At 29.7% G+C, this 11,487-nt stretch overlaps 3 protein-coding genes across 4 annotated transcripts; all 3 read left to right on the forward strand.

Moving 5' to 3' along the window:
- The first annotated feature begins 256 nt into the window (after positions 1–256).
- LOC110659571 (thioredoxin Y2, chloroplastic) lies at positions 257–4,512 on the forward strand. 2 transcript variants are annotated; one of them, XM_021817529.2, is made up of 5 exons: positions 257–599; positions 3,101–3,189; positions 3,551–3,728; positions 4,132–4,196; positions 4,292–4,512. In XM_021817529.2, coding segments are annotated over exons 1-5 (510 nt in total). In that variant the 5' UTR covers positions 257–422; the 3' UTR covers positions 4,293–4,512. The 2 variants fall into 2 exon arrangements, with proteins under 2 accessions (XP_021673221.2, XP_057987145.1); XM_058131162.1 differs by having other exon boundaries at positions 258–599; positions 4,132–4,512.
- A 3,910-nt stretch (positions 4,513–8,422) lies between these two features.
- On the forward strand, positions 8,423–9,340 carry LOC110659572 (abscisic stress-ripening protein 5). Its single transcript, XM_021817530.2, has 2 exons — positions 8,423–8,758; positions 8,889–9,340. Exons 1-2 carry the CDS (start codon positions 8,519–8,521, stop codon positions 9,069–9,071), a joined length of 423 nt encoding a protein of 140 aa, XP_021673222.2. The 5' UTR covers positions 8,423–8,518; the 3' UTR covers positions 9,072–9,340.
- Positions 9,341–10,452: 1,112 nt separating this feature from the next.
- Positions 10,453–11,279, forward strand: LOC110659573 (abscisic stress-ripening protein 1). The gene is made up of 2 exons (XM_021817531.2): positions 10,453–10,793; positions 10,891–11,279. Exons 1-2 carry the CDS (start codon positions 10,647–10,649, stop codon positions 11,071–11,073), a joined length of 330 nt encoding a protein of 109 aa, XP_021673223.2. The 5' UTR covers positions 10,453–10,646; the 3' UTR covers positions 11,074–11,279.
- Positions 11,280–11,487: the final 208 nt, after the last annotated feature.

The following is an 11,487-nucleotide window of genomic DNA, read 5'->3' on the forward strand; positions in this document are numbered from 1 at the left end:
TTTTTTATATATTTAATATAAAGAGAAAATAATAAAAGAAAAGCTATTTATTAGTTAAACAAACTAAATGACATATAAAATTTTAGATTAATTTTTATTTTATTATCAAATTTTATCATTACTAAATAAATAAAATTATTAAAAATGTTTGATGAAATTAAATTTTAGAAATTTTTTAATTTATTTGTGAAAAAAATAAAGTATTAATAATAATAAAAATGTGGACTAAAAAGTAATTTAACAAATTCTGCTCCTTGTTTGGCACTCTGCTCTCTTCATTCAAACAAATTTTTCGTTCTTGCGTGGCTAAGCAGGTATTTTATTTTCTTCCTCTTTTCGATTCTATCTTACGGAATAGGCCATTTTTTTTGTAGATTCTATTTATCAGTAGTAGAAGGAGAAGAAGAAGAGTTTAGAAATATATGGCGATTTCTTCTTTCTCGGCTTCAACAATTTCTTCTTTGAAGACACCGCAGTCACAGTGGAGTGCTGCCAATTTGACTTCTTTGTCTTCACTGAAGTTTCCAGTGCAGCTTCAGAGGCTTCAGTTTGGGATCAGAGGGATTTCCTCTCCTTCTAGGTCTCGAATTTTTTCTCTGGTAATGCTCTTACCCTCGATTCCCCACTTTGTGTTTTGTTTTCTTCTTCTTTTCCTTTTAGGGGGAGCTAGAAGGATTCAAATTAGGTGATACGGGTTTTAGAATAGGATAATAATTAATGTAGCGTAAAATGGCCTTTCTTGTTCGATTTTTATGTATGACATGTGTAATTGGGTTGAGGTCAATTTGCAGAGATATGCTCACGTTCCATGGAGATTGTTCTTGATTTTCTGGAACTTTGAAAGTTTTGCTTAAGATTATAGCTGCTGTCAATGAGTCTCAAGGGTATTTAGGGCGTAGTATTAGATACCTTTGATTTGGTCAGTTAGCTGAAGGGAGATGAATGATAAAGGAGAATAGGGAGGAACTTGGTCCTTAGAAAATTGGAACTTCACAGTTTAACTCTATTTAAATGAGTACAGGGGAAGCAGCAAAATATATGTACACTTAAAGCTTTGTGGATGATTTTTCATGTCAATAAATTTGCTTAAAACAAGAGAAAGATGGTGAATTTCTATATCACTATAGACCAATTCTAACCAGTGTTATTCTATGCTTAATCCATTAACTAGCTTAGTTTTTGCTGTGAATGGATATGTGTATTGTCAATGACTCATCAGGGAATAGGTTTTAAACCTTTGGCCTCACATCATGTTTTACATAATAAGATGGAGTAGAGGGAACAGGTAAATGTTGAACCATCATATCTGTTTGTGATAAAATTTCTACATATTAGCAATGTAGCCCATACCCTCTGGCAACTGAAAATACCATTAGAAGTAGAAAATCTTGGATTTTATAGTAAGTCCACATAAAAGAAAGACAAGAAGGAATTGAAAAAAAAAAAGTAGTATGCAATAGACGCAGATTGGGCGGGAAATTGGCAATGGAATCAAATAAACTCAACTCAACTCAACTAAGCTTATCAAAAAAATTTTGGGTCGGCTATATGGATTCTCTTTCTCCACTCTAAACGATTTTGGGTTAAATCCTCGAAAATGTGTAAAAATTTACATGAAAGGCACCACAAATACTTGAACACATGACCCAAGCATCTTTTGTGTAATAGTTACCATGTGAATTATAGGTTATATTTTTTTGGCAATGGAATCAAATACCATTAAAAAAAAAAAAAGTCAATGGGATTGGGATTCAGGTCATTTTGGGCATGTGATTCTTTGTGGAATCATATTTTTTACATTTCCAAAAGTAGCACACCAAACGTGAGAATGAATGAATGGTCTTCCCATTAATTTCCTCATAAAGCAGGTAATACCTTGAAGTGATACTTCATTTCATAAAAATATTTTTTATAGCCCATAATGAAATTCAGAATCTATTGGTGCTTTTGCAATGGTTCATTTCAATTTACTTCTGTACTTCTTTTGTTCTCCTTTAGGGCTGTACTTTCAGAATGGTTGATGTTCTTTCCTTATTCAAGCACACTTCTGCAATGGGTTTAAATATGTTCTGGAGGATATTTCAGCAGTAGTGCATTATTGGCAAAGTGCATTTTTTTCTTCTTTCTTTTTTTTTTAAAAAAAAATGAAAGTACTTCATGAAATGTTGGTGCTTAATGATCTAAAAATCCAATTTTTCACCCATCAAAGTTTACTGTCATTTGGTGAAATAAATTTAGTAAGATTTATATTTTGGAAGGAATTTGTTTTACAACCAGGACTCTCTACCTGCCTTTTCCATCTCTAGTCTGAGTTTATATCATTCTGGATGGATTGAGTGCTCCTTCTTACATTCAAAATTCTGTCAGTTAATATCACTATATAATAACTATTGATGTCTTTTATGCTTATGCATGAGCAGCATGATCCATTATGCTTGCTAACCATTACACATGATCCGTCAGAAATAAACAGAGTTGCATATTTCAAGTTAGATACATCCTCTTTTTTTTTTTTTATCTAGACAAATTAATTTAATGGGAGTGTATATTTGATGTACTTCAAACTTAGCAGATAAACAAAGTTAAGTCTTCATAAGAACAGCAAATCTGTGAAGATGTAATTTTATTGTGGAAAGAAATTGTTTGTTTTGGATTTGTTATCCCAGATAGTTTTCCCTATGCTTATAGTAATTGGTAAATGCAGTAGTATTTTACAACCTATATGTTTAGAGTTCAAGCATTTAATCATAAGTTTCTTAAGATTACATTGGCAGCCAAACACAGTATGCCAATTTGAGTAGGGAACCATTAGATTAGCGTTCATTGTAAATTCAATACATCAGAACTGTTAATTTTACTTACAACCATGCAATTAATGTCCATCTTATACTTCTATTTCTCAGAAGATGGAATCTTTTTTTCTTCTCTCTATTATTGTGAGTAATTTATTGTAAATGCAATAAAGAGAATGCTCAATCTTACTAGATTAGATTGGTCATAACAGTTGCTCTATGTACTAGTATTGTTTTGCAGCTGTACTATATTGAGTTTAAACTACCTTTGTGAAATACAAGTGACAGTTTGCCAAATGATTGTGTAGGTTGCAGCAAAGAAGCAAACATTTTCCTCCTTTGATGAGTTGTTGGCAAATACCGACAAACCAGTGTTGGTTGACTTCTACGCAACCTGGTAACTTCCTTTTCATTGCTTTTCTATTTGTTTTCTTTCTAACCTTTCTTTTGTTATGTTTTATGAGAAAAAATTGCGACGTGGAGATGCTGTCTGATCATCTTCAAATCACCTAAAACCCCAAGCTGATAACGTGCAGAATTAAATGTCCCACCTTCCCCAAGTCAAGGAAGGGAATCAAATAATTAAAGTTAATGTACTCTCCTTAAGAGAAATTTTTTTACGATATAGTGGAATTGTGATGAGCATTATTATGATGCTGAATAAGGATCTTTAATATGGTAGATTTTTTAAGAACTTTGGAATAGATTAGAATTTCAATTGAAGAGTAAGAGTAAATAGACTAATCTATGGTTTGCAGGTGTGGTCCTTGCCAGTTTATGGGTCCTATTCTTGATGAAGTCAGTGCCGTCCTGAAAGACAAAATCCAGGTGGTGAAAATTGATACTGAGAAGTACCCTAGCATTGCTGACAAATACAGAATAGAGGCATTGCCTACATTTATCTTATTTAAGGATGGGAAACCTTATGATCGCTTCGTAAGTTCATTTAGTATTTGTAAGCTTTTGTGAAAATATAGCCTTAAATCTCCAGGATGATACTCTTGAAATGCACAATGCTCCTTATGAGATCATCAAGGACTCTTTTCCTTCGCATTTATCAGATTGCTGATTGCCTTGTCAATGGCATTTCTAATGTTAGAAATTAAAATAAAATATAAAATAGGAATAAGGAGAAGATATAATATATAAATTTTTTGCTGCAAATCTTACAATCTGTATCTGCCAGAGGAGAGTAATTCACTTCCTCTCAGCATTATTTATCACCGTGCTGGATTTTTTTTTTCAGCCTACCTTTTCATGTTTCAGTAACCATTGACTGTCATCCACTTTCTGAGTAAGTGTTTTAGTGACCTTGCTGCCTTGGTGTGATAATTTTCAGGAGGGTGCTTTGACTAAAGATCAATTTGTTGAACGCATCGAAAATTCACTGCAAGTGAAGCAATAGTTAGTACACGTTGTGTTTTCCCTTTTAAGTCTGTCCCTTGCAGAATGCATTGTGAGACCCCATAAATAAACTCATTCCCTTTTTTGGCCCTCAGGTTTTATGAGAAATGCAGATTGAAGCTATTATGTATGAATTATTGCTTACCAGGAAGACCACCCGAATGCTCCCCTTCCAGAATGCTGTAATGACTGTTACTGTACCTAAAAAGAGTGACAAACACAAATTCTAATGGCATATTTGTTTGTAAGTCTTGGAAATTCTGCAAAATGGTTATGCTTGTTTTGAAACATTGATAAGAGAAGAGAAGTTGTGCTACTCTTTTTATGGTTACTGGACTTGGTGCAGCCATTGATCAGATCTTGTGTGTTGAATCAGTTTATCTGATTGCAATTTGTGGATAGATTAGAAGTTAACCTACTGTAATGAGTCCTGAATTCAAATCCACAAGGTTGTGTAGGGGCAGCTATGGGTGCTTGCTGCCAAATGTGGAAGGTTCAGATTTTAACCTTTGTTGGACAGAACCTGGTTGGTTTCATTCCCAAACATCCACGTCTCATGTCATAAATAAGTTTTGAAAAACCACCCAACATGATGACTTAGTGGTAAACTTTTATCGTTGGATGCATTCAAGCTTGATTTAACTCCTCGCCTCAGCGTTTGAAGATTAAATATTGCCTTATAAGATGCGGGTAAGATGAATCGATTGTGGGTTGTTCATACTCTCGACACTTGGAGGCCCACTATGCCATAAGCGTGCCCCTGAGCCTATAAGGCGATGAACGTTGCACAATGCTTACAAGTCGCAGGCCCACTCGCATTCAACTTTCTGTGACCGCAATAGAAACTTCTTAACTTCTAAAGCATTCATCTGTAATTTCTCTATTCAATGAAGCAACTGGCCGACATCATCAGACAGAGTGGCAGGTGACTCGGTGTACCATGTTTTTTTTTTTTTTTTTGTTAATGGCTCGAATTCATGATTTTCATATTATAAATAGAGTAATTACACCAAGAATGAAAAATAAATTAATAATTTTGAATTCACATTATCAAATAAAATTGTGTTTTAAAAATAATTAAATTCCATTAAAAAAAACACAAAATCATTGAGCTACAAGCGTCAATGAATGTGTTGTAGAGGAGAGATGTGGATATGAAGAGAAGTCAAATTTTTGATCGTTAGGTTTAGAAAGATGTGAAAGTTGATAGTATTGAATGAATAATGCCGCACAAATCGATCAAATGTTTGGATATTTGATCTGATGTCGTTTTCGCAAAACAGGTGGGCAGTGATCAATTCATCATGCAATCTCTTTACTTTTAAAGTTTTTAAAAAATAAATATATAAAAATTTCATGGCCATCGGCCCACTACGTCAATCCACTTATTACAGCCACGTGTGTGTGTATATATATATATATATATATATATATATATATATATATATATATATGTGATATAGTATTATAATAATGAAAAACTGAATTTAATTAATTTATTATTAAAAATTAATTTATAAAAATATTATATAATATGAAACATAAAATTATATATAAAAGATTAAATTGTAAGTACGTGTAATGCGTACAAATAATATGTAACGCGCTTATAAAATAAATATGAATAATATGAAAAAGATAAAATGAAATGGACAAAAAAAAGTGCATGGTTTACAAGTATCTTCAAGTATGAGTTCCTATGCAAAGTAATACTGTTGATCTTTAACATAATATCTACTTTTTGATCCGATAGAGTTCCTTTGAATTTTTTTTTTTAATAGTGATTTATTTACAGACATATAACTAAAATATATTAATGAAAATTTCATAATTTTAATTTTTTTATATTATTATACTTACTGTGATGAAAATAATTAATTAATATAAAAATTTATTATTCACTTTTGTCCATCATATCACCACTTTAATCAGTATCTTATCTTGCAAGACAATTGTTTTTTCTTCTTTTAAGCAATCATGTACTTTTATTTATTTATTTTAAATTCTTAATCTCTTACATTAAGAAATCCAATTATAATATAAATTAGTAAATAAGTATAATATATAATTAAAAAAATTAGAAATTTTATTATTTATCATTTTAATAAGTGTATTTTATTAGTATGTAGATTATTTAAAAATAATTATAGATGAAGTAATGTATATTTTAATTTTAATAAAATAATAATAATAAAATTTTTTTTTAATACATAAAAAATATTTAAAAATTATTAAAAATATTGATGGAGCGTTGAAATGGATAAATGGGTTAGCCGTGACAGTTGAAAAAATGAGTATCTGGGAGTGGATATACCCTTTGCCGACACCAACTCTACCTTTCAATTCCTATTATCCTATGGACCCCTCTCCACCGTCCATATCATGTTCCCTCGTTACCACAATTTTTTATATTGAATGGGACCGATCGGTTTAGCTCAATTAAACCAGTTCATTACATTAATTAGACTGATAATTAAATAAATAATTAATTCTACTAAGATAGATTTTATTTTATTTTAATTTGCTTACTTTTATATACATTTAAATTCCATTTAGATTTTAAGATTTTCACATTTTTATTTAAAATTTAGAATTTAAAAGTTATAAACTTAAAAACATTTTATTTAATTAATAAAAAAAATTTCATAAAAATGGAGAACGTTTATTACATCATGTAAAATAAATACATTTAATTGTAATACGATGAATTTGAAATAATAGTTAAAAATAATTATTTTAAATTTTTATTTTTTTAAATTTCTCACCAATATATGCATAGTACCTGTTTGATATTAAAATTTGAGGTTAAAATTAATTTTTTAAATAAAAATATTATTTAAATATTATTAAAAAAATATTTTATTTTTTATTTTTATAATTAAAATTTATTAAATTTAATTTTAAATTATTTTTTAATATTCTCTAATTAATATATTTAAAAAAATAATATTCAATTTCAAAAATATTGTGTCAAGCAGCCCATTACAGCTATCACCATATTTTACCTATTATTGCTTAAGATTTTTATTTTTGATAAGATTTTTATTTTTGATATTACAATATATACACTTGAATATAAAGATAAATATAATGTTTAATATGATTTAGTATAGAAAGATTAATTTTGTATATGTTTGAAAGTCATTAAATTTCTAATATAACGATTAAATGTCTATTTTATAATATAAAATAATAATATAATAATTAAAAAAAATAATGTGAGAAAAGTATTTGAAATTTAATTAGCTACAACGCAAAAGGGAACCATTAATTATGTTCCCCACATTTTGGGTTGCAAACAGAAAACTTCACTAAAGGTGGATAATGATCCGTCCACCTCACACGTCCTATACAATTGATGATTTGTTTTTCCTTTTTAAGTAAAAATAATTAAGAGACTTATTTTTTTTTATAAAACAGATAAAATATTCCATTAATTAAAATTAAAATTAAAAATAAATTACAAATCAACGTATTATATTTTTATATAAATAAAATTAATTATTTATAAAAAAATAATATAAAAAATTAAAAAATATAATAATAGTGATAAAGTATATTTGTCCTGTCTACGCGCTTCACTGTTTAACTCTATAATTATTTTACAAGCTTATTTTTATAATTTTGAATTTAAATTTCCTGCTAAAGAAAAGAACGACACTGCACCTTATAAAACATTCTTCTACAAAAAAATAAAATAAATCACTTATTCATAAAACTCATAAATAAGAAGAGTAAATAATAGCTATATTAGAAGAGAAAAATACTAAATATATACTCAAAATTTATAAATAAAGATAAATTTAATGATTTATTCACTTAAAATCTATCAATAACGATATATTAGAATTCATCTAAACATATATAAATATAGAAATAAATATAAAAAATAAAAAACTAAAAAAAATGTATATTATATACATGAAAAATGTTTAAAATAGGAAAATTATAATTGAGTTTTTTTTTTCTTAATTTGCTTGTCACTGGTAAAAGTCTAATTAATTTTATTTAATGTCTCAATTAAATTTTATTTTGTAGAGTAAGAAACTAGAGGTGGGAAAGATTTTCATTATGTAACTCATATTTATTATAGTTAAAAAAAAATAATAAAAAGCAAGAGATATTTTTTTACCATCTGTCTCATAAGACTCCCATACAGATAAAATTTGATGGAAAATTCAACCATAAGCTGAAACAGATATCTTTTCCATCACTTATAAATACACTCCACACCTTCTTGTCTCCCACAACACACCACAAACCAATCCCTATAGTTCACTTGTCTCTTTTCTTGTATTCATTTCTTTAAACTCAGACCCACCATGGCAGAAGAGAAGCACCACCACCACCACCACCCTTTTCACCACCACAAGGATGAGGAAAAACCCATTGAGACTGCTGCTGTCTACAGTGAGACCTCCGAGTTCTCCGAGACTACTGCTTACCCTACCAACATCCCACCACCTCATGATGCCCCAGACCACAAAAGGGAGGAGAAGCACCACAAGCATCTAGAACATGTGGGCGAGCTCGGGGCTGCTGCCGCTGGCGCTTATGCCTTGGTAATAAAGCTCTCTCACTAATTTTTCATGCGTTACGTGAAATTAATTACCAGATATTTAACATATTTATAGTTTAGTTTTTTTTTTTAATGAATTCTTCTAACATATTTTTTCTTTTGACATAAATCAGTATGAGAAGCATGAGGCAAAGAAAGACCCAGAACATGCTCATAGGCACAAGATCGAAGAGGAAGCTGCTGCAGCGATGGCCGTCGGAGCCGGCGGATTTGCTTTCCATGAGAAACATGAGAAGAAAGAGGCCAAGAGAGAGGATGAGGAAGCTCATGGAAAGAAGCAGCACCATCTCTTCTAAGTGTCCTTGATAACTAATTAATTATGTGTGTTTTTATATCGTCTGAATAATTAAAACTAAGGTAGCTGTACATACGTTAAACCCTGAGACACCAGGCCGATTTCCCTCTCCTACCTTTATAATTAAAAAAAAAAATTAAATATTCGCCTGTATGAGTGAGTTTGTAAAAGCCAAGCCTTCCTTGTAGCTTTGTCAAACTGGTTCTTTAAGTACTTTGTATGCCTTATGTATATGTTTATAATAATATAAATCCTGAGATGTTTCTATGATCTTCATTATCTTATAATTAATCCTTTTTTTTTTAATTACTGCATAGTTAATCATTTTCTTTAATTTTTTTTTTATGTTCCTTCATTACAATTTAATTAATTGACTACTTACCAAAAAAAAAACTTCAATAATTAACCATTTGGCACTTGGCAGATTAGCAATCAAGCCATGTATTTACAGATCCAACCTTCACCTAATATAGATGAACATCACCATTCCCACCTCTCCACGTTAACCCACAAATATCATATAATTAATGTGTGAACTCATCAGATATGACCTTTGTGTCCAAATCCACAAAATTTTTGTATATTTTTCGATCTGATAACCTAAAAATTAATACATAAAATATATAATAAAGATTCAATGATCAATTTGTGAAAATTTATATAAATCGCAGGAAAAAAATTTCTCTGTGTAAAAAACTATTTATATATATCCACCATTCAAATCATCAAATCATATATATATTGGAATGTTAGCTGAAAAGGGAAAATATCTCCTAATATTGTCTTTCATTTAATAGTTAATACACACTTTTTTTTTTCTCTCTCTTTTGTCTGAATTGTCATGGAGGGCTCTATGCAAGTTGAGGTATTGGAAAGGTGACAATCCCCTTCTTCTAAATACTTCAGTCTAAAAAAATATTATGATTTTGGTTTAGAATAAATTATTTATAAAAAAAAAATAATTGAATTTTTATATAATTATATTTATTTTTATTTTTTTAAATAAAACTTTATTTTAAATTAAAAAAATATGAATTCTTTTTTTTTTTAAATATGAGAATTAAAAAAAATAATTAAATTAAATTTTTATAAAATTCTAAGTTCATAGAAATATACTCTAAAAAGCTAGAAAATGAATCTAAATGTAGACTTCCAGCTTTTTTTCCCCTTTATATAAGCAATTATGTTTATTTTTTTAATTAATATTTGACATGAAACCTCCAATCCAATATTGACACAAAACATCATCATCATCAATATTATTATTATTATTATTATTATTATTATTATTATTTCAAACTAATTAGCTCAGCTTTGAAAGATCTTACAAACAAAGATAATGGAAGATTGCATCCGCTGTATATATAATATTTACTTATTAGGTTCTTCCACCTGTCTCGAATAGCCACATCCCCACATGAATCTATAATATTTAAAATGTGATGCAGCCTGGATTGATCCATATTATAAATAGCTTACCTCAAAACTCTTTCAAACCACACCCTAAGCCTTTGATTACTCATTCATTTATATTAATTTTCTGCTGCTATAATTTTTCATCACCAATACCACAACTATGGCCGAAGAGAATAAGCACCACCACCACTTCCACCATCACAAGGAAGGCGATGAACCTGTTGACTACGAGAAGGAGGAGAAGCACCACAAGCATCTCGAGCAACTCGGTGGGCTTGGTGCTGTTGCTGCTGGCGCTTATGCCTTGGTACGTATTCTATAACTAATCTTCTTGCGTTTTTTAATTTATAATTTTTTTCTTTCGTGAAGTAGGCCTTAATATGTGTGTGTGTGTGTGTGATCAGCATGAGAAGCACCAGGCAAAGAAAGACCCAGAGAATGCCCATAGGCACAAGGTAGCAGAGGAGATTGCTGCAGCAGCTACTGTAGGTGCTGGGGGATTTGCCTTTCATGAACATCATGAGAAGAAAGAAGCCAAGAAACAGGATGAAGAAGCTCATGGGAAGAAGCATCACCATCTCTTTTAATTTCATATATATTTTGTATTTGTATGTGCTTGTGTGTGTTCATGTTGGAGATCGACTTGGGTTGGGTTTGAAAGCTTTAATTAATTCCATTTCCTGTTCTTCCGTGTAACAGATGCATGTTAATTACTCAACTGCTTCTCTTCGTTATGTATTATCTATGTTAATTTCTGATGTTTCTACAAATTAATAAAAGATTTAATTTAATATCTTCTGCATATATATAACATTTACTTAATTAATTAATAATACTGAAAATTAGGTAAGTCTGATTGAAGAAACATCATGTGCATGATCCAGAATTATTTTTTAATCTGTATGGATGGTATTATAAATTATATTTTCCAAGAGGATTTCAACCATCTTAATTCATGCGTTTATTTAAACAGTAGACTTCTTCTTCATCCTTTTCTCACA

This window comes from Hevea brasiliensis, chromosome 12 (genome assembly GCF_030052815.1).
Source record: "Hevea brasiliensis isolate MT/VB/25A 57/8 chromosome 12, ASM3005281v1, whole genome shotgun sequence".
In the NCBI taxonomy this organism is placed as follows: domain Eukaryota; kingdom Viridiplantae; phylum Streptophyta; class Magnoliopsida; order Malpighiales; family Euphorbiaceae; genus Hevea; species Hevea brasiliensis.

What these genes read in the sequence shown, in the direction of transcription:
- LOC110659571 (XM_021817529.2), top strand. Translation starts at nt 423, where the DNA reads ATGGCGATTTCTTCTTTCTCGGCTTCAACAATTTCTTCTTTGAAGACA. An exon ending in GTTGACTTCTACGCAACCTG is followed by an intron (nt 3,190 to 3,550) that starts GTAACTTCCTTT and finishes TATGGTTTGCAG; the next exon opens with GTGTGGTCCTTGCCAGTTTA. An exon ending in GGAAACCTTATGATCGCTTC is followed by an intron (nt 3,729 to 4,131) that starts GTAAGTTCATTT and finishes GATAATTTTCAG; the next exon opens with GAGGGTGCTTTGACTAAAGA.
- LOC110659573 (XM_021817531.2), top strand. Translation starts at nt 10,647, where the DNA reads ATGGCCGAAGAGAATAAGCACCACCACCACTTCCACCATCACAAGGAA. An exon ending in CTGCTGGCGCTTATGCCTTG is followed by an intron (nt 10,794 to 10,890) that starts GTACGTATTCTA and finishes GTGTGTGATCAG; the next exon opens with CATGAGAAGCACCAGGCAAA.
- LOC110659572 (XM_021817530.2), top strand. Translation starts at nt 8,519, where the DNA reads ATGGCAGAAGAGAAGCACCACCACCACCACCACCCTTTTCACCACCAC. An exon ending in CCGCTGGCGCTTATGCCTTG is followed by an intron (nt 8,759 to 8,888) that starts GTAATAAAGCTC and finishes GACATAAATCAG; the next exon opens with TATGAGAAGCATGAGGCAAA.